This window comes from Nicotiana sylvestris, chromosome 3 (assembly GCF_000393655.2).
Source record: "Nicotiana sylvestris chromosome 3, ASM39365v2, whole genome shotgun sequence".
NCBI lineage: Eukaryota > Viridiplantae > Streptophyta > Magnoliopsida > Solanales > Solanaceae > Nicotiana > Nicotiana sylvestris.
The window spans coordinates 208,977,446-209,002,767 of NC_091059.1; the positions used below are offsets into that span (position 1 = coordinate 208,977,446).

The 25,322-nt window shown below is 42.2% G+C and overlaps 1 protein-coding gene and 1 non-coding gene across 2 annotated transcripts; one reads left to right on the plus strand and one right to left on the minus strand.

The window, feature by feature from the left end:
• The first annotated feature begins 401 nt into the window (after positions 1-401).
• LOC138888619 (uncharacterized) lies at positions 402-1,712 on the plus strand. The gene has a single exon (XM_070170514.1). The coding sequence runs from the start codon at positions 402-404 to the stop codon at positions 1,710-1,712; it is 1,311 nt and encodes a 436-aa protein (XP_070026615.1).
• An 11,640-nt stretch (positions 1,713-13,352) lies between these two features.
• LOC138888891 (5.8S ribosomal RNA) lies at positions 13,353-13,507 on the minus strand. The gene has a single exon (XR_011406458.1). It is a non-coding gene; the product is annotated as a 5.8S ribosomal RNA (ribosomal RNA).
• Positions 13,508-25,322: the final 11,815 nt, after the last annotated feature.

The following is a 25,322-nucleotide window of genomic DNA, read 5'->3' on the forward strand; positions in this document are numbered from 1 at the left end:
GGATTTTCTGGATCTTATGCAACGGACCTTACAAATTATACATGCCACGGATGTTGAGTCAGTGGAGTATACTTCTTATAGACTACGTGATGTTGCTGTGACATGGTATGAGACTTGGAAGTAGACTCGGGGGCCTAATGTGCCACCAGTGACATGGAAGGAGTTCTCTGAGGCATTTTTACAAATATTTTCCAATCGAGCTTTGAAGAGCCCGACGAGATAGGTTCTTACACTTAGAACAGGGTAATATGAGCGTTCGGGAATATAGCATGCAGTTCAACTCTTTGGCTAGGTATGCTCCTACGATTGTTGCTGATATGAGTGATCGGGTACACTAGTTTGTTAGTGGTTTGGGGGAACACTTGATAAATGAGTGCACTACAGCTTCTCTAAACCAAGGAATGGATATTGCCCGTATTCAAGCATATGCACAGGGTCTAGAGGATCTCAAGAGGCAACAACGAGCCAATCGAGAGCATGATAGAGGGCAGCAGAAGAGGGCGCGGTTCGCAGGTAACACAGGAGAGTTTCGAGGTGGATTTAGGCCACAGTTTCCCCGGCATCAGTCTTATCCGGCAGCCAGTGCACCACCACAGTTTCAGGGACAGCGACAGGATCGGACCACTTATTCTGGTCCAAGTCAGAGTTTACGGACCCCAGGTCCACAGTTTAGAGGCGAGTTCAGTCAGATGAGGCCTCAGTTTCCTAGATGTGATCGATGTGGCCGAAATCATTTTGGACCATGTCGCCAGGGTTCTGATGCATGTTATACATGTGGACAGTCAGGTCATATTATGAGACATTGTCCGATGATAGGTGGAGGGGGTATGGCTCAGCCGACGGCATCTACAGGGGCTTCTTCTTCCTCGGTACGTCCTCCTAGACAGAGTATGCAGACATCAGCTGGCAGGGGTAGGGGAAGATTTGGAGCTTCTGGTTCAGGAGGTCAGCAGAATCGCATATATGCTTTATCGAGTCGTCAGGATTTAGAGTCATCTCCGGACATGGTTACAGGTATACTATCCATATTTTCTATCGATATGTATGCCTTGATAGATCCTGGTTCTACATTGTCGTATATCTCCCCCTTCGTTGCTAGTAAATGGGATAGAGAGCCTAAATTATTGCACAAGTCCTTTGAGGTATCTACGCCAATGGGTGAGTCTGTTGTAGTTAGACGGGTATATCGAAGTTGTGATGTGAAGCTTCATGACCGCCATACGTTAGCTGATTTACATGAGCTAGAAATGGTTGATTTTGATATCATTATAGGTATGGATTGGTTGGCTTCTTGTTATGCCAATGTAGATTGCTGGACAAAGATTGTTCGTTTTAATTTTCCAAGTGAGCCTATTATTGAATGGAAAGGTGATGTTGTAGCACCTAAGGGAAAGTTTATATCTTACCTTAAAGCTCAAAGGATGATTTTGAAAGGTCATATCTATCATTTGGTACGAGTGCATGATATGGAGGTGAAATCTCCAACTCTTCAATCGGTTCCCGTCATGAATGAATTTCCTGATGTATTTCCTGATGAACTTCCTGGTCTTCCTCCAGAAAGAGAAATCGACTTTGCTATTGATATGCTTCCAGATACTCAACCAATATCTATTCCTCCATACAGAATGGCTCCTGTTGAGTTAAAAGAATTGAAAGCCCAGTTGAAAGATCTTCTGAATAAGGGCTTTATCAGGCCCAGCACATCTCCCTAGGGTGCACCAGTGTTGTTTGTTCGTAAGAAGGATGGTTCGTTAAGAATGTGTATTGACTATTGCCAGCTCAACAAAGTGACTATCAAAAACAAGTACCCTTTACCCAGAATTGATGATTTGTTTGATCAGTTGCAAGGTGCCAAATATTTCTCAAAGATTGACCTTCGATCCGGCTATCACCAATTGCGAGTTAAGGAGAGAGATATTCCGAAAACGGCTTTCCGGACTAGATATGGCCATTATGAATTTCTTGTGATGTCTATCGGTCTTACTAATGTGCCAACAGCTTTTATGGATTTAATGAATCGGGTTTTCAAGCCATTTCTAGATATATTTGTAATTGTTTTCATTGATGATATTCTGGTATATTCTCGATCAGAAGCAGAACATGAGGATCATTTGCGTGTGGTGTTGCACACTTTGAAAAATCAGAAATTATATGCTAAATTCTCCAAATGTGAATTTTGGTTGAATTCAGTGGCTTTCCTTGGGCATATCATTTCTGATGAAGGTAGATGGTCAGAAAATTGAAGCAGTACAAAACTGGCCTAGACCCACAACTCCTACGGAAGTTCGTAGTTTCTTGGGCTTAGTTGGTTATTATTGGAGATTTGTTGAGAACTTCTCTTTTATTGCTGCTCCCATGAAAAAATTGACACACAAAGCCGTTAAGTTCCAATGGTCTGATGCATGTGAAAGGAGTTTTCATGAGTTGAGGAAACGCTTATTATCAACACCTGTTCTAGCACTTCCTGAAGGATCTGAAGGTTATGTGGTATATTGTGATGCATCCAGGGTTGGATTGGGATGTGTTCTAATGCAGCATGGAAAAGTTATTGCATATGCTTCGAGGCAGTTGCGGAAGCACGAACACAATTATCCGACTCATGAAATTGAGTTAGCAACCATTATATTTGCCTTGAAAATATGGCGTCATTATCTTTATGGTGTTCATGTGGATATCTATACAGATCACAAAAGTTTACAATATATATTTAAGCAGAAAGACTTGAACTTGAGACAAAGGAGATGGCTTGAATTGCTGAAGGACTATGATGTGGATATTTTGTACCATCCGGTCAAAGCGAATGTGGTAGCTGATGCATTGAGTCGCAAATCCATGGGCAGCTTGAAGCATGTAGAAGCTGGGAAATTAGAAATGACTAAGGAGATATATCGACTGGCTAACCTGAGTGTGCGGCTACATGATACAGGTGACCAGGGTGTAGTAGTCCAAAATATTGCGGGGTCATCACTGGTAGCTGAGGTAGAAATGCGTCAATTTGAGGATCCAGAGCTAGTCAAGATTAAAGAGAGCATCCCTTTTCAGAAGAAGCAGTTGTTCGAGCAATCTGATAATGGAATTCTAAAATATAAAGGTCGATGGTGTGTACCTAATGTTGGGGAGCTTCGTAAGCAAATTATGACAGAGATGCACCAGTCTCGGTACTCAGTTCATCCTGGTTCAACCAAAATGTATCATGATCTTCGTCAGCTATACTGGTGGAACGACATGAAGAAAGATATAGCCACATTTGTGGCTCAGTGTCCCAACTGCCAGCAGGTTAAAGCTGAACACCAGAAACCTGGAGGGCTACTTCAAAATATTGAGATTCTAGCTTGGAAATGGGAATCGATTAATATGGATTTCATTACAGGATTGCCCAATTCTCGCCGTAAGTTCAATTCTATTTGGGTCATTGTGGATAAGCTGACGAAATCAGCTCACTTTCTCTGACCACCTATTCAGCTGAAGACTATGCGAGCCTGTATATCAAGGAAATAGTTCGGCTACATGGAGTTCAGTTTTCTATTATATCTGACAGAGGTGCCCAATTTACAGCTAATTTCTGGAGGTCTTTTCAAGAAGGTTTGGGTACTCTTGTTAACCTTAGTACAACATTTCATTCGTAGATCGACGGACAAGCCGAACGCACTATTCAGACACTCGAAGATATGTTGTGAGCTTGTGTCTTAGACTTCAAGGGAAGTTGGGAAGATCATTTACCACTTATTGAGTTTGCCTACAATAACAGTTATCACGCCGGTATTCAGATGGCACCTTATGAGGCACTATATGAGAGGAAATGCAGATCTCCTATTGGCTGGTTTGATGTTGGCGAGACAAAGTTGCTAGTACTTGAATTGGTACAACAAGCTATAGAAAAGGTAAAGTTGATCTAGGAAAGGTTGCGTATAGCTCAAAGTCGACAGAAATCATATTCAGATAACCGACGTCGAGACTTGGAATTTATTGTGGGAGACTGGGTATTCTTGAAAGTGTCGCCTATGAAGGGTGTAATGAGATTTGGTAAGAAAGGAAAACTCATCCCTAGATATGTTGGGCCATATTAGATTGTTCAGAGAATTGAGCGAGTAACCTACAAACTTGACCTGCCACCAGAATTAGAAGCAATCCATCCGGTATTTCACATTTCCATGCTTCGGAAATTCTTAGGTGATCCTTCTTGCATCAACCCTATTGAGGATATTGAAGTTTCCGAGAACTTGTCATATGAAGAAATACCTATTGCCATTCTTGACCGTCAAATCCGTAAGCTACAGACTAAAGAGGTAGCCTCAGTAAAAGTACTTTGGAGGAGCAATAATGTAGAGGAAATGACATGGGAGGCCGAGGAGGACATGAAGTCCAGATACCCTCATTTATTTGAGTCTTCAGGTGATATGCTTGAGACAAATATGGCAGGTGTTGCACATATATCAACCAGTGACAGTTGAGGTTATTAAGTTATGGCTAACCTTCTTATTATCATTATTGTATAAGTAAATGGTCGTGTGAGGCCAAGTTGATGTTATTATTATGATGTGTAGCCCTGTGTGGCTTTAGATATGTATGTTTGGGCTGATGACAAGTTTTGGATATTCCTATTTATAGGGAAAACTCTGGCGAAAAGTTTTTTAAAAAAAAAATTCAGAAGTTAGGTTAACCGTTAACATTCGAGGACGAATGTTCTTAAGAAGGGAAGAATGTTACACCTTGTGTATTCGGCGTTATCATGCTGTAAATGGGCTAATTCGATAGGAAGATAATTTCTATGAGATATTTAAATGATGGGATAGTTATACGTTAAGATTGGAAGTCATTTGAGTTGTGATTAAAAATTCGACAAAGATCGCGCGCAAGTTACAGGTTTAAATTTCACTGGAATTTGGATAAAATATTGATGAGCTTTTCTCTCAATATACTGGAAGTTATGGTGTGTTCTACCTACTGAATCTAAGGTCTATGAGTCTAGTTTCCAACGCAACAAACCGTTCATTAATACGACTTCGGAGTAGAGAGCTATTAACATTTTCGTACAGGGGTACACACTGTTACGGGAACAGTGTACCTAGTCGGGTTTGTTAAAATTTCTTTATTTAAGTCAATTTTTAAAATAGAACCCCTGCGTTTTTTTCCTCTCCAAAACAGAACCTAACACCTAGGGATTTCATCTCAAACTCCCATCCATCTAGCCAATCATAACAACAATTTAGTCATCCTCAAGATGGAGAACACAATGGTAGCTTCGGAATCGTGAATTCTTCGGTGTTTCACTTTTCATAGCAAAACTCCGCCTTGAAGAAATTTCGAATTTTGAGTAATTCTGGTCACATAAGGTATTATTTAACTTCCTCTTTGATCTTTGTAAACTTCTACCATAAGAATTCCTAAGAAATAGTTGAAACCTCTATAGAAATGTTCTTGATTTTGTTAAAAAACCTCTCTTAATATGGCTTGATTGTTGGGGCTGTTCTATATGGTTTTATTGTGTTGTTTGGATCTGTGAAGACATGGATGGAATCCTGTCGATGAGGAGATGTAGTAAAATAAAATTTGGTGGTGTGTTGGGGGGAAATTAATCTACAAAAGAGTCTACAAATTCATGGCCACAAGTTGTTCGCGCAAATGTCTAAATGAAGAAATATATAAGCTATGAGCTTGAATTTGATTTTGAATGGTTTGTATTATGTAGAAAATCATTCCTAAGGCTTTTGAGGTCTTGGAAACAGTATATAACTCCATCGACAAGGTATGTAGGGCTTTCTCTATACTTTTTGGCATGACTAGAATTCGAACAAATGTTTATCGAATTGTTTCGTCGGATTCGAGTTATTTCACCTTCAACTTATAAAGATGCTTAGACCTGGTCCTTTCTCATAGATTGCTTACTTCAGAGAATATATATGAATTCTCGGTTTTCCTTGTTCCTTGTTTAAAAAGAACTAGAGCCTTTTTACTCGTTCTCCTTTCGACGTTCATATAAATCATGAATAAGTAACATTTACTTCAAAGGTACTCATAATACATAACTCTCATGTTCTTAGTACTTGTTGGCTCGTAGTTGAAAATTAAATATTTTTAGCCACAACCATGATAGTCGGGGAATAATGATGATAGGCCACTTCGACTCTTCTTAGAATACGTCTTTTAATGTTGGTTTCGCATTGCACCTATATAATTCATGATTTAGTATATGTATGTATTTACTTTCATTACCGAGCCGCACTATAGATGGTCGGGTATGACACATATTGTGTAACCACTGATCAGTTGGGATTACCAAGCTTCACGTGGTCGGGTACGATTCTACCGAGCCTTTATTATGGCCGGGTGTGTTATGGATATTATAACCCCACAAAGGGATTTATTATTATATAATGTGATATATTATAAGTAGCGATAGTGAACGACGATTTCACAAGCATACATTTATATCCCTGTTGAATTTTAGTTTCCTACCGAGGCTAGTTTCAGAATTCAAATTGTCTCTATGTCTCTTCTCTTGTTAATTACATTTTTCATGTTACACTTGTCGCCCTACATATTTAGTACATATTTCGTACTGATGCATTTTTATGCACTGTGTTCATGCCCACAGGTTCGGATAGACAGAGCGGCGTTCCTACTCAGTAGGACCCCCGGGATCAGCGTTGGGTTTCGCACTCCACTTCTTCGGAGTTGCTGACTTTGAGTCCATAGGTACTATTACAGATGCATATGTGTGGTTTTGGGCATGTCGGGGGCTTTGTCTCGCCCTGTTGATTGTCTTACACTCTTAGAGGCTTGCAGACTAGCGGTCATTGTATATATATATATTTTTCGTATCGCCCTATCGGCCTTCTGGATAGCTGTTATACTGTTGTTGCAGCCTTGTTGGCCTAGTTTATATATATATATATATATATATATATATATATATATATATATATGTCGTGTTGGGCTCTTCTGCCTGCAGGTTATTATATTTCAGATCATATCTCATGGTTGGTTTGCTCGGGCCTTCGGGCATCGGGTGCCAACCACACCTCCCAAGGTTGGGATGTGACAGCATGAACGCTACTGGGGCATTAGTCAGCCCAAAAGACATCACCAAGAACTCATAATGACCATATCGGGTCCTGAAAGTTGTCTTAAGAATATCCGAATCCCTGATCTTCAACTGGTGATAGCCTGAACAGAGATCAATCTTGAAGAACACCCTCGCTCCCTGAAGCTGGTCGAATAAATCATCAATGCGAGGCAAGGGATACTTGTTCTTAACTGTTACTTTGTTCAATTGTCTATAATCAATGCACATCCTCATAGTGCCATCCTTTTTCTTCACAAATAGAACCGGCGCACCCCAAGGTGACACACTAAGCTGAATGAACCCTTTATCAAGGAGTTCCTAAAGCTGTTCTTTTAATTCCTTCAACTCCGCTAGTGCCATACGATACGGCGGAATAGAAATGGGTTAAGTGCCCGGCACCAGGTCAATACCAAAATCAATATCCCTATCCGGTGGCATGCCCGACAGGTCTGCAGGAAACACATCGGGAAAATCCCTCACAACTGGAACAGAATCAATACTAGGAGTTTCAGCACCAACATCCCTCACAAAGGCTAGATACGAAAGACAACATTTCCCCACCATATGCTGGGCTTTCAAGAATGAGATCACCCTACTGGGAACATAATCAGTCACACCTTGCTACTCGATCCATGGCAAACCGGTATAGCCAATGTAACTATCTTAGCATGACAGTCCAGAATAGCACGGCACAGAGATAGCCAATCCATGTGCAAAATGACATCGAAATCCACCATGCTCAATAATAATAGATCCACTCAGGTCTCCAGACCCCCAATGTTCACCACACACGGCCGGTACACACGGTCTACAACAACAGTATTGCCCACCGGGGTAGATACATGAACAGGTAAAGCAAGAAACTCACAGGGTGTACCCAAATAACGAGAAAAATACGAGGATACATAAGAAAAGGTGGAACTGGGATCAAATAATACAGAGGCATCTCTGTGGCATACTGAAACAATACCTGTAATGACAGCATCTGAAGAAATAGCATCGGGTCTGCCTAAAAGTGCATAGAAATAGGCCTGACAGCCCCCTGATCGACCTCCCCCTCTGGGGTGACCCCTGGCTGATGGACCCCCACCCCTAGCTGGCTGGGCGGGTGGTAACGAAGCAATTGGCACTGAAGCCGATGACTGACCTCTCTACTGAGATGAACTAGCAAAACGATGAGGACACTGCCTCCACATATGACCCATCTCGCCACACTTATAACAACTCCTAGGTGCTGCATAAGGGGATTGAAGGGAACCCCTTGCACCGAAGTGACAAATAGATTCACTCGACATAGAAGAGTCCTGGATTAATGGAGCACGGGATGAACTCTGAGCTAGAAGGGCACTAAGTGACGACTGGCCCTAATGAGAACTGTGAGAACCATGACCCAACGATGCCCCACGATAACCTTGGCAAGCTGGCTGAGCATGCCTGAATGACAGCCTCTACCGTGCTGAAACTGACCCCTCAAAGGAGCACCACTATAACTACCAGATCCTCGAGGCCTCTTGGCCTCCCTCTCCTCTAGCTCCTGATGACGAACAAACTCAATCTCATGGGAGATATCCACAACCTCCTCGAAAGTAGCACCAGTCACCCTCTCCCTGGTCATGAGAATACGGAGCAGATAAGTAAGACCATCAACAAACCTCCTAATCCTCTCTCTATCTGTCGGAACTAACCAGATGGCATGACGATCCAACTCAGAGATCCTTAACTCATACTGCGACACGGTCATCTCCCCCTGATGCAACCACTCAAACTGTATATGCAGCTCCTCTCTACGAGACTGCGACGCATACTTCTCCAGAAAGAGAACGGAGAACTACTGCCAGGTAAGAGGTACTGCACCAACATGCCTACGCCTCTCAAAATCCTCCCACCAAGTGAAACCAGCTCCTGAAAACTGGTAGGTGGTAAAAGCGACCCCCTGGTCTCCAGAATACCCGTCGTACAAAGCATCCTCTAACACTTGTCCAAAAAGCCCAGGGCATCCTCGCCCTCTGCACCACTGAATGTCGGAGGCTGAAGCCTACCAAATCTCTCCAACCTACACTGCTCATCCTCTAGTATGGCAAGAACTACATAGTCCTGAGCAGCTGCAACCGACTGGGCTGGATGCGCCCCCGACGTCTGAAGTCCCTGCACGACCTGCTCAAGTGTGCGAGCAGCGGGAGTCTGATTGCCTCCCCCGGCCTGATAAGTAGCTACGGCTGTAGTGGCTGAAACCTTCAGGCCAGTGCAAACTGATAAGATTTGAGACAAGGCCTCCTAAAGACCCGGAATCATAATGGGCAAAGCTGGTGCCTGAGCTGGTGCTGCAGGAGCATCCATAACTGAGACCTAATCCTGAATTGGGGCAGCTGGTGGATCTGCAAGTGCTGATCTAGCTGCTCTGCCCCTATCATGACCACAGTCGCGTCCTCGGGCTCTAGTGGCCACAGCCGGTGGTACTGGTGGTCGTCCATCCTGACCGGTAGCGCGTGTCCTCACCATCTGTGAGAGAATAGAATACTAGAGGTTTAGTACTCGGACCAACAAATTCGCACGACAAGAATTCAAGGATAAGAAGTTTTTCCTAAAGGTTCTGCAACCTCTCGAGGATAAATACAGACATCTCCGTAACGATCCGTGAGACTCTACTAAACCTACTTATGACTCATGAGACCTATGCAACCTAGGCTCTGATACCAACTTGTCACGACCCAAAACCCGAACCCGGTCGTAATGACACCTCTCGTGAAGACAAGGCCAACCGACACTTCGTATTTTTGATTATTAGTAGTTAAGCATTTAAGAACAGTCTAAACATGATAAAATAACTCCGAAATGACACTAATAACATAAGTACGCGGAAAAATACCCATACACAACACTAATTGGGTGTTACTAGTCATGAGCATCTATAAGTCATAATACAATTATGCTAAATCCATAAACTAGTACAATTGTCTGATAAGAAATGGAAGCGATAAAGGAATAGAGACACGAGGCTGCGTACGTCAACAGCTACCTTGTAATCTCCGAACGACCGCCTGAAGCTGGAGGAATCAGCACTCGGGAGAGGAACTAGCTATGCCTGAATCTGCACATAGGGTGCAAGGAGTAAAGTGAGTACTCCAACTCAGTGAGTAACAAATGTAAATAACAACTGAAAGTAAGAAAACATGTAAGGCACAAGGCATTCCATAATGAAGTAGTAAAACAGTAAAAAGTCAAGTAAAAATCCTTTTTCAACAAGTAAACAAGTAATTAAGGTAAAGTAAACAAATAGAAGTTCGCCCCTCGAGCACAGTATCAACAAATCTGTCCCTCGGGCAACATCTCAGAACAATATCATCCCCTCGGGCTCAATCTCACATCACAATGGGTACCCGCGCTCACTAGGGTGTGCAGACTCCTAAAGGGGCTCCTTACGGCCCAAGCGCAATATCAAGCCATCTCGTGGCATCAAAACTAGGCCCTCAGACTCATATCAATCAAGCCACCTCGTGGCGTAGATATCTCAGGCCCTTCGCCTCAAATCAGTATTAATGTTTCCTTACAACGTAGGCCCTTGGCCTTACTCAGTCAAAAATCATCACAAGCCTCTCGGGAAATAGTAAAACAGTGTTTCTCAGCCCAAACATCATTAAAATATCATTTAAGTCTTAAAACTAAGTAAACATGGCTGAGTAGTAAAACAGTGGAAATTAACATGACTGAGTTCAAGTAATAAGTTAAAACAGTGAGGAAATAGTAATAAAAATCCCCGAAGGGTTCAAATAGTTGGCACGAAGCCCAAATATGGCATTCAGCCCAAATCATGATGATAGCAAATAATTTCAGCCAAATACGCAGTAAAATTATCAATCGGGATGGACCAAGTCATAATACACAATAATGCATGACCCCACGCTCGTCATCAAGCGCGTGTCTCACCTCAATATAGCACTACAATGTGCAATCCGGGGTTTCAAAACCTTAGAACATCATTTACAATCATTACTCACCTTGAACCGGCTAAATCTCTAGCTTGCGACGCCTTTGCCCCTTGAATCGGACTCCACGCGCATCGAATCTATCCAAAATCAGAACGAGGATGTCAAAATATGCTAAGGGAACGAAGCCCAAGCGAAAACAATCAATAATTGGCACAAATCTCGAAATTACCAAAATCCGACCCCCAGGTCCACGTCTCAAAATTCAGAAATTTTTACACCAATAGATTCCTTATCTTCCCACGAGTTCATACATATCAAAAGTTCTCAAATCCGACCCCAAATGATCCTCCAAACCCCCCAATCAAAAGTCCAAATTTCCAAGCCCTAGTTCTTCAATTTTTAGCTTTAAGTTCTATGATTTTCTAGGTGGAATTCACATATTAATCGAGTTTTAAGTCCGAAAATCTTACCTTCCAACGATTCCCCTTGAATCCCTCTTCAATATCCTTCAAAAATCTCCTAAAATGATCAACTATGGAGGAAATAAGCCCCAAAATCACGGACAAGACGAGCTTAAAAACATTTTTCCCGGGCATATTTTCCTTCATCGCGATCGCGGAACATCCCTCGCGATCGCGAAGAACAAATCTTCAGCTCCCAAAATTTACTCTATACGAACGCGATACAACCTACGCGAACGCGATGCCCAGGCGACTTAACCCTACGCGATCGCGGACACCCCTCCGCATTCGTAATGAACAAAAACTAGCCAAGCCCCCAGGTCCATTTAACTCTATGCGAACGCGACCACCTTCCCGCGTTCGCGATGAATAACCTTCCCACTCTATGCAATCGCAAGCCTCACTTTGCGAACGCGAAGAACAACTGGACAGCCTCCTCAAAACCTTCTACGCGATCGCGAAAGGAAAAATCCTGTAACAACTGAACCTGCAATTTTCTGCAATTTCTCAACTTCAAAATGATCCGAATGACCACTCGAAACTCACCCGAGGCCCCTGGAACCTCAACCAAAGGCACCAACATATCCTAAAACCTTATTCAAACTTGTTCCCATCACCAAAACACCTCAAACAACATCAAATCACCCAAAACACATAGAAATCTTCCAAATTACGCTTTTAATCAAAAACCCAACCAAAACACGTCCGAATGACCTGAAATTTTGCACACACGTCTCAAATGACACAACGGAACTACTACAACTCTTTGAATTTCATTCCGACCCCTATATCAAAATCTCGCCTACCAACCGAAAATCGCCAAAATATCAACTTCGCCAATTCAAGCCTAAATCTACTCCAAACCTCCAAAACCCATTCCGATCATGCTTCTAAGTCATAAATCACCTCTCGAAGCTAACTGAACCATCGGAACTCACATCCGAGCCCTCTAACACATCAGTCAACATCCGGTTGACGTTTCCAACTGAAACTCACTCTAAAGAGATTAAGTGTTTCAAACCTTGCCAAATCCTTTCCGGATTCGATCCGACCAACCCAATACCATAAAACACGAATAATAAAGCATAAAGAAGCATAAATGTAGAAAATAGAGCGGTAACTCATGAGACAACTGGCCGGGTCGTCACAGTCGCACACCCCAATCCATGTCGGTCCATGCCCAAAGTCGATCAGCGAACCGCTCAACACCATTCCATATCCGACTGGGGCGCATCACTGGCCCCCATCCGCTTCCCTCCCAACAATTTTAAGCACTTTTTGACTCTCTTTTCAAAGTCCTTTTCATCTTTCCCTTGTGGTACTTGTTCTCTATCGGTCTCTCGCCCGTATTTAGCCTTGGACGGAATTCACCGCCCGATTTGGGTTACATTCCCAAACAACCCGACTCGTAGACAGTGCCTCGTAGTGCGACATGGTCCAGGTACAATGGGGCTCTCACCCTCTCTGGAGCCCCCTTACAGGGGATTTGGGCCCGGTCCGCCGTTGAGGACGCTTCTCCAGACTACAATTCGGACGACGGAGCCGCCCGATTCTAAGGATAGGATATTCCCGGGTCGCTCGTCGTTACTAGGGGAATCCTTGTAAGTTGCTTTTCCTCCGCTTATTTATATGCTTATACTCATCGGGTAGTCCCGCCTGACCTAGGTTCGCGGTTGGAGCGCCTAAGCGCTATAAGGGTTAGGGAGCCCAAACATGCGATGGGTTGGAGCCGCAAAATTATGAGAGTTGAGTTTCAACCACCACTTGTCGTGACGTCCATCGCCGTGGACTCGCATTTAGGCTAGATGCACTCTCGGGGTGCACGAGAGGCCAATATCCATCCCATGACACCACCACGCCAATAAGTCTGGGCATGGTGTGCGGGGGCGATGCGATACGTGATGCCCAGGCAGACGTGCCCTCGGCCAAATGGCTTCGGGCGCAACTTGCATTCAATGACTCGATGGTTCATGGGATTCTACAATTCACACCAAGTATCGTATTCGCTACGTTCTTCATCAATGCGAGAGCCGAGATATCCGTTGCTGACAGCCGTTTATGTTTCAAAAGAAGCATAAGTCCCGCCACGCGCACCGCGGATGGGGCGTGAGAGGCAGGCTTTCAGTTTTGTATTCCTTGGTGCTTTCAGCACCGTGGTTCGTTAATCACCCAACACGCACTCAATCGCCGGGGATAGGAGGGAGCCGCACGGTCGGAGGCCGAAGCACCCCGGTCGCACCGCTCCCCGGTGTTTAAACATATTTACAGGTCGTTTTGCTTTGCAGGTTTCGACAATGATCCTTCTGCAGGTTCACCTACGGAAACTTTGTTACGACTACTCCTTCCTCTGAATGATAAGGTTCAATGGATTTCTCACAACGTTGCAAGCAGCGAACCGCCCATGTTGCCACCATCCGAACATTTCACTGGATCATTCAATCAGTAGGAGTGACGGGCGGTGTGTACAAAAGGCAGAGACATAGTCAACGCGAGCTAATGACTCGCGCTTACTAGGAATTCCTCGTTGAAGACCAACAATTGCAATGATCTATCCCCATCACGATGAAATTTCAAATATTACCCAGGCCTATCAGCCAAGGCTATAAACTCGTTGAATACATCAGTGTAGCGTGCATGCGGCCCAGAACATCTAAGGGCATCACAGACCTGTTATTGCCTCAAACTTCCGCGGCCTAAAAGGTCGTAGTCCCTCTAAGAAGCTAGTCGCGAAGGGATACCTCCGTATAGCTAGTTAGCAGGCTGAGGTTTCGTTCGTTAACGGAATTAACCAGACAAATCGCTCCACCAACTAAGAACGGCCATGCACCACCAACCATAGAATCAAGAAATAGCTCTTAGTCTGTCAATACTTACTATGTCTGGACCTGGTAAGTTTCCCCGTGTTGAGTCAAATTAAGCCGCAGGCTCCAATCCTGGTGGTTCCCTTCCGTCAATTCCTTTAAGTTTTAGCCTTGCGACCATACTCCCACCGGAACCCAAAAACTTTGATTTCTCATAAGGTGCCGTCAAAGTCCTAAAAGCAACATCCACCGATCCCTGGTCGACATTATTTATGGTTGAGACTAGGACGATATCTGATTGTCTTCGAACTCCCAACTTTCATTCTTGATTAATGAAAACATCCTTGGCAAATGCTTTCACAGTTGTTCGTCTTTCATAAATCTAAGAATTTCACCTCTGACTATGAAATACGAATGCCCCCGACTGTCCCTGTTAATCATTACTTCGATCCCGAAGGCCAATGTAATAGGACCGAAATCCTATAATGTTATCCCATGCTAATGTATACAGAGCGTAGGCTTGCTTTGAGCACTCTAATTTCTTCAAAGTAACAGCGTCGGAGGCACGACCCAGCCAATTAAGGCCAGGAGTGCATCACCGACAGAAGGGACGAGACGACAGGTGCACACCTAAGACGGACCGGCCGACCCATCCCAAAGTCCAACTACAAGATTTTTAACTGCAACAACTTAAATATACACTATTAGAGCTGGAATTACCGCGGCTTCTGGCACCAGACTTGCCCTCCAATGGATCCTCATTAAGGGATTTAGATTGTACTCATTCCAATTACCAGACTCATAGAGCCCGGTATTGTTATTTATTGTCACTACCTCCCCGTGTCAGGATTGGGTAATTTGCATGTATGCTGCCTTCCTTGGATGTGGTAGCCATTTCTCAGGCTTCCTATCCGGAATCGAACCCTAATTCTCTCACTCGTCACCACCATAGTAGGTGTCACAGGGGCATTTTCTGCCCGTCGAAAACACTACCCGTTGTGCGACAATCAAGTCCCCACTTGGCTCATCAGCCTTCGCGTAATTTTCTTTCGCTTTCGAGGTTTAACACTTAAAATAATTTCAAGGCAACGTAAATAAATAAAGGTACAAGCAAATTACGGGAACCCTTTCCCAACCATTTATAATAAATCAATTACAAAGGAAAACTCTCGAGTTTGGCAAGGTGCTGCCACCCTTGGCAGACACCAACTCACAATATTGCCGGCTCTTGCACAAACTGCCCTATAAAAGCCCCTGCCTAAGGCATTTTGTGCTTCTCACTCTTGGAAAGGAAATGGAACATAATTTGCCATGCTCAAGCCTTAACATAGACAACCCTATGCCTACATCTTGCTCATTTTCCCTCTCTAGGTACTTAGCCCGTTTTTGGGGCTGCTAACACACATATATATAGTGTAGTCAGCCCAAAACAATTTTTCTATTTCAGTTGACACCCCCAACCGATAGGCCATGATCATACATGATAAAAAATGTGCATGTCATGCTAAAACTTGCCTAAAAATGTGCATAAACTTAGCCCCATTATCAGCAACTCTTTGGACATGGCAGTTGTAACCGCCCAACTGCACATCATGTGCACAACACACTTGACAATCGCTCCATGTGCGCTGCATGTGCGTGTTTCTGGCCAGCTGCTGCACGCCCAAACCTGGCATTGCGCCCAACCTTACCCTTTGAACTGCTCCGCCCCAATTCCATAGTCATAGCTTGTCGCCCATGACTTAGCCGCACGCATGTCCGCTGCCACAACCGCTTGTTCATGTCAAGTCTCCCCTACTTGATCAAGTTTGCCCTTTGCCAATGCCAAGCTGATTTTAGCATCAAGTCACCAAGCCATGATGCCATTCCCTTGCTGAGTCGTTTGCCCACAAATTCCTTAGGTGCAAGCCCGCTCACCTAAGCCAAGACAATACCAAGTTGCCAATGCCACTGCCTTGGCACTAAGCAGCCTCGTCTTAGCGCCTAGTTCTTTCCCGTTTTTCCTTGTCAAGCTTCCGTCCAGCCCGCCTAGTTCCTTCAAGGACTTGGCCTTTGCTTGCACACAGCCCACTCATGCTTTAGTGTAGTCCGTCATACCTTAGCCCTCAAATAGTAGTGTAGTCCGTCACACTAGCTCTTGCAACAGTTTGTTGCCATTGATAATGCCCGCATTGTCCCGCATGTTGATTTTCATTCCGCATATAGGCCAATGGCAAGGCCATCATGCCAAATCCTTGCCACTGCCGCGCCGCTTGCTGATCAGATTTGTCAAGGGTCTAGCAGTAGGCCACTATCCGACCATTGAATGTTGATAGGGCAGAAATTTGAATGATGTGTCACCGGCACAATGGCCGTGCGATCCGTCGAGTTATCATGAATCATTGCAGCAATGGGCAGAGCCCGCGTCGACGTTTTATATAATAAATGCATCCATTCCAGAAGTCGGGGTTTGTTGCACGTATTAACTCTAGAATTACTACAGTTATCCGAGTAGTAGATACTATCAAACAAACTCTAACTGATTTAATGAGACATTCGGAGTTTTACAGTCTGAATTTATTCATACTTACACATGCATGGCTTAATCTTTGAGACAAGCATATGACTACTGGCAGGATCAACCAGGTAGCATTCCTCATTGACGCCGGTGTTGCATGAGCACGGCCGACCCAAAGGGCACGACCAAGTCCAAGACGAGCATGACCGTCATTCGTAAGGAGAATTCTTTGAGCAGATAGGAGCCAATGACGACCCCATGCCCATTGTGTTTACCGAATCTGAGAGTTCGAGCATACTAGTCATAGACGAAGCCATCGAACGGTGAAGCGAGGACGACCTGGGACACAACTACAGCTTTTGGTTCACCCTGCACGTCGAATGCGAGGGGCTAAAGGCAACCAATTGAACTTGATAATGCCTGGGCATTAGGTATGCAACAAAGAAAACCGACGCCGAAAAAGCCTAATTAGCACTTGTGCCATGACTGAGATGGCATGTGGGCAAGGACGTCGCTGCTCGAGTAGGGATCGAACCTAGCCACACAAGCCGAACACCACTCATATGTCATACGTACACTTGCCTCGCCGATGCATGCCAAGAATAGCCCTAACACGCGACGCGCAACCATGTATTGTTGCCAATGCCAACATTGCAAAGCCTAGACAAGCCCCACCAGGCATAACGGGGGGTTGAGTGTATAAACGAAGAAGGCGCCACAAGTTAAAGGCACCGACACAGCCTACAACAATCACACGACATTCGACATGTACTGAGCTTAGCCCCACGCGCACGACGTTAAGTCATCCCGTTGCCAAATGCCAATAGCTTCCACGAGCAATGCCAGCACCAAGCACAACCCACAACAACTGCACAACCTTCAATATATACTAAGCTCAGCCCCATGCGCATAGAACCTTGCGGTGCTACTTTCATGATGCTTCGCCATTTCGTTGCCAAAAGCCAGAAGCTACCACGAGCAATGCAACAATCGGGCACAACCCACAACAACCGATGGCAATCGGTGTGTATTGAGCTTCGCCCCATGCGCATGGCACCTTGCGGCGCTACTTGCACGACGCTCCACCATTCCATTGCCAAAAGCCATCAGCTACTAAGAGCGATGCCGCCACCCGATGTTGCCCACAACAACCGATAGCATTCGGCATGTACTAAGCTTCGCCCCATGCGCATGGCACCTTGCGGCGCTACTTGCACAATGCTCTGTCGTTCCATTGCCAAAATCCATAAGCTATCACAAGCGATGCCAAACACAACCCGCAACAACCGCACGACATTCGACATGTACTGAGCTTTGCCCCATGCGTATGGTACCTTGCGGCACTACTTGCACGATGCTCTGCCATTCCGTGCAAAAAACCAGTTGCTACCACGAGTGATGTCGCCTCCCGATGTTGCCCACAACAACCGATGGCATTCGACATGTACTAAGATTCACCCCTTGTGCATGGCACTTTGCGGCGCTACTTGCACGAAGCTCTTCCATTCTATTGCCAAAAGCCATTTGCTGCCACGAGGGGTGCCACCACCGGACATACTACAAGCACACATGAGTACTTGTCGGCACGCTTTATGGACATCGGCGACGTAGCACGACCAAGCCGTGCATGCCCACGCCGCATGCCAGCGTCCCCCAGGCATTCCTGCCTCAACCTGGAAGCAAGCACCTTGAGGTGCCTTCAACACCTCTACCCTTATATATGTCTTAGAAAAACCAAGTAACAGGAGTAGACATGTGTTGGCCAGAGAATCATAATAGACATGTACAACACCAAATTACACAAACCAAAGTAAAACTTAGCTAATACATTGACAAATGACTTTTAAACATTGTAAATAATATTTTTTACAAAAAATAATATTTTTTTGAAATATTTTTATTATAAAACGAAAAATTCATAATAAAATACTAAAAAATATAAAAATTATTATAAATATAGAAAAAATAATGGTGAAAATTTCCAATATATCTAGTAATAATATAACACATAAAAGAGTAAATTTTTTTATAAAAAGTAACATAAAAACTATTTAAAATTATAAAAAATGCATAAAAATTAATAAAGATCAATAAAAACTAGGCAAAATACATAATGTAATTATAAAATCATATAGATGACCAACCACCAATAACATGAGGCACCTCCATTGTCACAACCACCATAAGTAATTCCGATTTCTAACCACCAAGCATCGACCAACCATCGTCGGTCACTACAGCTCGAACCACCTCAACTTTCCACCACCGACACCCACGACTGTAGACATGTGATTTTTGATCCTCCCCAAGATTTTATACATTTTTAGCGTAAAATATTTAGTTTAGATTTAATATCGTTATTTTAAATAGTTTTGACTCCTTTACTTTATTTTATCACAAAAAAAAAAAATATTTTCATCTTTAGGTTAAAGTCAATTAGTGTATATATATATATATATATATATATATATATATATATATATATATATATATATATATATATATATATATATATATATATATATAGTATTATGACATTTGAAAATACAAAAAAAATAGTTTCACTCGTAGTATTTAGTTTATTTTAATTTAGAGTGATTTTACATTTTTATAGATACATTGTATTATTGATCTTCTTAGCCTAAATTTTATCCCAAAAAGACATGGTCCAACTCTATTCCCTAAATCTAAACCCAATTACCCTTAGCCCAAATAACCTTATCCCATTACTCCATCCTTAACCCTATACCCCTTCCCATATATGGAGACCTAGACCTAGCTAAGAAAAAGGCTTCCTACACAAAAAAAAAAGGAAGAAGCTACGCTACAGCATTCCCCAGCAAAAATACACACGCACACATAGAAAATAAAAAGAAAAGAACGGAAGCTTCAACAAAAAATCAAAAAGCAGCGATCATCTTGAGAGCTGCCTCCTCTCGTACACTACCCATTTTAACTGATCACCGTACAATGGTGGTGTCAGTTTGAGTAGTGATAATTTGGATTTGGAGATAGAAGAAAAAGCAATCGCGAAAAAGGGAAATTAAGAATTTCTGCTGATATTTTTGCTGTTACATCTTCTTTTCTTGTTGTGGAAGTGAAACTATCATTGTTACTCATTTCAAGAAATTAATTTCCTATGTTAACTTATTGGAAAACCATAGGTATCGTTGGTCTTTGAATCTTCTCACTGAAGATCGCTCAATTGTGGCTTCGATTGCTGTTGTTCGAGGTTAATTTTGTGGTTCGCGATTCAAGCTCTTACTACTATTTCGTTTTCCGGTCAAATTTAGTTTGCCGGAGTTTGCTATAACCGAGTTCATGTTAGTATAATTGAGGTCCAATTCTAAACTCTTCCTCATTTATCATTTCTTATATGGATGTTTTGTGTTTGTTACTACCGTATTCTAGTCATTGTCATGTGATTGATTTGCATTCTTAGTTTTATATTTGCTTGAGTAGTTCTTTGTTTTAAAATTTTTAATCATAAGAAATTGTTATCCAAATGTCAATATGTGTTGAGAACAAAAATTATTTAAGATGTTAATGAGGCTTAGCAAATTAGTTGGTTAGGATAGTGATTAAAATTAATAGTAGGACCTCTTAACAGTAATTGGGTTTGGATTGAAGAAATTAAATCAATGTGAATGTTTGGCTGACATTTATGCTTTATACGTACGTAGCTTTTAACGGGGTTAAGTTTTGAATTATTGTTCTACCATGCCAATTTGTTTATTGGATTAATATTTTTGTTTGACATTTCCGCTAGTAGCATACTTAGGTCGTTAATACTCATAAACATCGTAGCTTGTTTTAGGCGAGATCAATAATAAATGATCGTGGCCATGGGTACGTTTCCCTTGGCATGGTCACGATACACAAATCTCAATTCGGGTGTGTATTTCATGTGACCCGACCACAATTTCAAATAATTAATAAAATACACGTGTTGTAGATCGTGGGTACGGTCCCGTGACACGATTCACAACATGTACAAAAACAAACAAGTGTAAGACAATCGTGCCTTGTTCCAGAAAATAATTCCATATACACTAAAAACATTTGAAAGTTAAAAATGCACAATAGGTTTAAAATGCATAATAAATCAGATAATTGGCCAATTATTAATAGTTTAAGCGACCGTGCTAGTACCACGGAACCCGTGAATGCCTAACACCTTCTCCCGGGTTAACAGAATTTCTTACCTGGATTTCTGTGTTCGTAGACCATAAATAAGATTCAAATTTCCTCGATTCGGGATTTTAAACCGGTGACTTGGGACACCATAAATTATTCCAAGTTGTGACTCTGAATTAAATAAAATAATTCCGTTTTGATTATGTCACTTTAATTGAAAAAAACTCCCTTATACCCCTTACGGGGGTAGTAAAAAAGGAGGTGTGACAGCTCTGGCGACTCTGCTGGGGACAAGAACCCAGAACTTCTGGTTTAGTGTTCAGAATTCGAGCATAGAATAACTGTTATACTTGGCTTTATTTATTATCTGATTTTTTACATGTTTGGGACTAATGTTCTAATTGTCACTTTTTACCACTTTGATATTATTTGAACTGTATATAAACTACTGTGAAACCCCTTTCTTCTAATCTCCTGGGAAGTGCACATTGGTGTGACCTCTTTTCTGTTAGTGTCATACCCTAATTTAGAATGAGGTTTGGATCAGTTACAAAGCCAGATGTCCTTTTAGTTACCGGTACGTTGCCCCTCTTCGGCTCGAGTTGTCCGCTCGGGTAAGCCAGGCCTAGAACAATACACCCAGATTTTAAACCTAGAATAACATAGTCTCATGCCGGATCCCTAGTAGGAACGCTTGTTTGCATCACATGCATTTGACTTTTGGGACTCAACACAGAGGTTGGGTCCGTGTAGTACAGGTATACACAAATTAAAAGACCATCCTGATGCATCTTACGTGCTACTTGTGTATCTGCCTATTTCGGCTTGCATGTTGACTGGCTTCTAGAATAGGGAAAGAAAATAAAAAAAATAAAAAAAAGGGAAGAAAAAAAAAGAGTGAGGTAGGATAGAAAAACACCCGGTTCTGAAAATCCTGGTATTCAAAAATCCCGAAACTCTGCAGAAATTTTGGGAAAAACGAAGAAGAGAAAAGTAGAAAAAAGAAAAGTCATTTCAAAATAAGTCATGTTTCCTCTGTTCCGTCAAAACTGGCGAACTACGCGGGTCGGATTCTCACTGGATGTAAGATACGTAGGCAAACCTCATCGGTTCCGGCCCAATTTTCAAAACTCCAAAAATATTTTCCTTCACTTCCTTTTTTAGAAAAGTCTTTCTTTGAGACTCCAATTTTCAAAAATCCAAAAATATTTGCATTACTTCCTTTTTTAGAAAAGTCGTTTTTTAAGACCCCAATTTTCAAAAATCCAAAAATATTTTCATTACGTCCTTCTTTAGAAAAATCTTTCTTTAAGACCACAATTTTTAAAAAATCCAAAAACATTTTCCTTTAGTTCATTCTTTAGAAAGTCTTTCTTTTAGACCATGATTTTAAATAAAAATACAAAATATTTTCTTTTAATCTCTCTCAAAATCCAAAAATATTTTCATTCTTCTTTCGAAAATTGAAAAGAAAATTTAAGATTCAAAAATATTTTCTTTTTTTTTCTTTAGAAAGGTTTCTTTCATAAATCCCAAAATAAAAGTCTAAAAATCCAAAAATATTTCCTTTCTTCTTTAGAAGTTTTTCTTTCGAAATTTACAAAAAAAAAAAAAGAAAAAAGAAAAAGAAGTTAAAATTCAAAAAAATATTTTTTCTCTTCTTTAGACGTCTTTCTTTTAAAAAATTCTTTTTAAAAAAAACAAATAAATCGAAATCCAAAAATATTTTCTTTTTTCTTTGTAAGTATTTCTTTAAAAAAAACAAATTTCAAAATCCAAAAAAAGAGTTAGTTTATTTGCTTTATTCTTGATCTTCCTGAACTACACAAGATCTGATTCATGTTCCCACATGATACGTAGGCAACCCACATCAGGTCGATCAACCATTAAAAAGAAAAATGAAAAAAAATGAAAAAAACAAAAGTGAAAAAATGATGATAACAATAAGGACTGACTGAGTCCATTCTAACGTGTCTTTTGTTTTGAATTGTGAAGAAAGTTTGAGGTGGTTGGTTTGTGGTAAGTGGCCAACACAAGATCCAAGGAAAAATGATAACTGGCATCGAAGCTGTTGCAAGTGCTCAAGAGACTCAGGGTCAGAGGTTTCAACATGAGTCTACTGTGGTTGAGGAAAATAGAATACTGAAACAGCAAATGACCACAATGTGCCAATAGCCAAGGACAACCTTGTCATGAGTCACAATTTGCTATTCGGCAAGAGCAGTACCACTCTCCTGAGTACCACTCGTACCTATTTGATTTTCCTGCAAAGACCGAGAAGCCTGCCCAAAAGATGGCATAGGAAGAAATGACCCAAAGAGTGAAAAGCTTAGAACGACGGTTGAAAAATATGCAAGGGTTGGCAGGTCAGAAGAGTATTGCCTTCAAGGATCTATGTATATTTCCAAAGTCCACTTGTCGCCTGGTTTCAAGACTCCCAAATTCGAAAAGTATGATAAACATGGAGACCTTATAGCCCACCTGAAAATGTATTGCAATCAACTAAGAGGTGCGGGAAGAAATGAAGAATTGCTAATATCTTATTTTGGTGAAAGCCTTACGGGAGTATCATCCGAATGGTTTTTGGATCAAGACACATCTCACTGGTACGTCTGGGATGACATGGCACAGGCCTTTGTCAAACAGTTCCAATACAACATCGACATCGCTCTAGACTGCAATTCCCTTTCATACTTGAAAAAAAAACAATTGAAAGTTTCAAGGAATATGCCATTAAATGGAGTGTCACGACCCTAACCCCGAACCTGGTTGTGATGGCACCTCTCGTGAAGAAAAGACCATCCAGACCAAAACAGAACACCTCATTTAAACAGTTAAATACCATAAATAGTTCTAAAACATGATATAATAACCATAATTTGCGAAAATAACGATAATAATAGTAGAAACCATCCCGACACAGCCTAAACCGGGGTGTCACAAGTCATGAGCAACTAATAAATTCGGATACGAGTCTACTAGATACGAAATTCGATACAGAAGTTCAAGGACATGAAAATAGTAAGATAAGGGAGGCACGGGGGCTGCGGACGCCAACAGCTACCTCGTAGTCTCCGAAAATACTACCTAGACTGGGAGGATCAACACTCAGAAGCGGACTCTGCGATGCCTGAATCTGCACACACGGTGCAGGGAGTAATGTGAGAACTCCGACTCAGTGAGTAATAATCATAAATAATGGCTGAAAGCAAGAAAACACGTAAAGGCACAAAGCAATTCTATATCAAGCAGTAAAAATCACTTAAAGCAGTAAATGAGTGAGAAAGTCAAATGAAATTCCTTTAAACCAAGTAAAACAGGTAATTTAGCGGGTAGATAACAAGTAGAAATACGCCCCTCGGGCACAGTAACAATCACTCAAAATAGTATCAGCCCCTCGGGCTCACTCACAGTACAGTATCAGCCTCTTCGGGCTCACTCTCATTACAATATCAGCCCCTCGGGCTCACTCTAAAATCATAATGGGTACCCGCGCTCACTGTGGATGTGCAGACTCCGAAGGGGCCCCTTACGGCCCAAGCGCTATGTCAAGCCACCTCGTGGCATAATCTCTCGGCACTCGGCCTCACATCACTCGGCACTCGGCCTCACATCCCTCAAGCCACCTCGTGGCGTATAAAAGTATCTCAGGCCCTCGGCCTCATATCGCTCAGCATATCCTCACATATGGCCCTCGGCCTCACTCAATCCGAAAATCATCACAAGCCTCTCGGGCATTAGTAAATCAGTAGTTCTCAGCCCAAAACATCTTTTAGAAATATCATTTAAGTTTCAAATATGAGTAAAAGTGGCTGAGTTTGTAAAACAGTAAATATCAACAGGACTGAGTTCAAGTGATAAATCAATACGGTGAGGAAATAGTGATAAAAATCCCTGGAGGGTTCAAATAGTTGGAACGAAGCCCAAATATGGCACGAAGCCCAAATTATGATGATAACAAGCAATTTCAGTCAAATACACAGTAAAATCATCAATCGGGACGGACCAAGTCACAATCTCCAATAGTAAATGACCCCACGCTCATCATCAAGCGCGTGTCTCACCTCAATATAGCACTACGATGTGTAATCCGGGGTTTCAAACCCTCAGGACATCATTTGCAATCATTACTCACCTCGAACTAGCTACAACTCTAGCTCGCGATGCCTTTGCCCCTAGAATCGGCCTCCACGCGCGTCAAATCTATCCAAAATCAGAATGCATACATCACAATATGCTAAGGGAACAAAACCCAAGCGAAAACAATTGAAAAATATCGAAAATGCAGAAATTAGCAAAACCCGAGCCCGGGGCCCACTTCTCGAAACTCAGAAATTTTTACATCATTATATTCCTTATCGCTCCACGAGTTCACACATACCAAAAGTTCTCAATTCCGACCTCAAATGGTCCTTCAAATCCCAATTCAAAAGT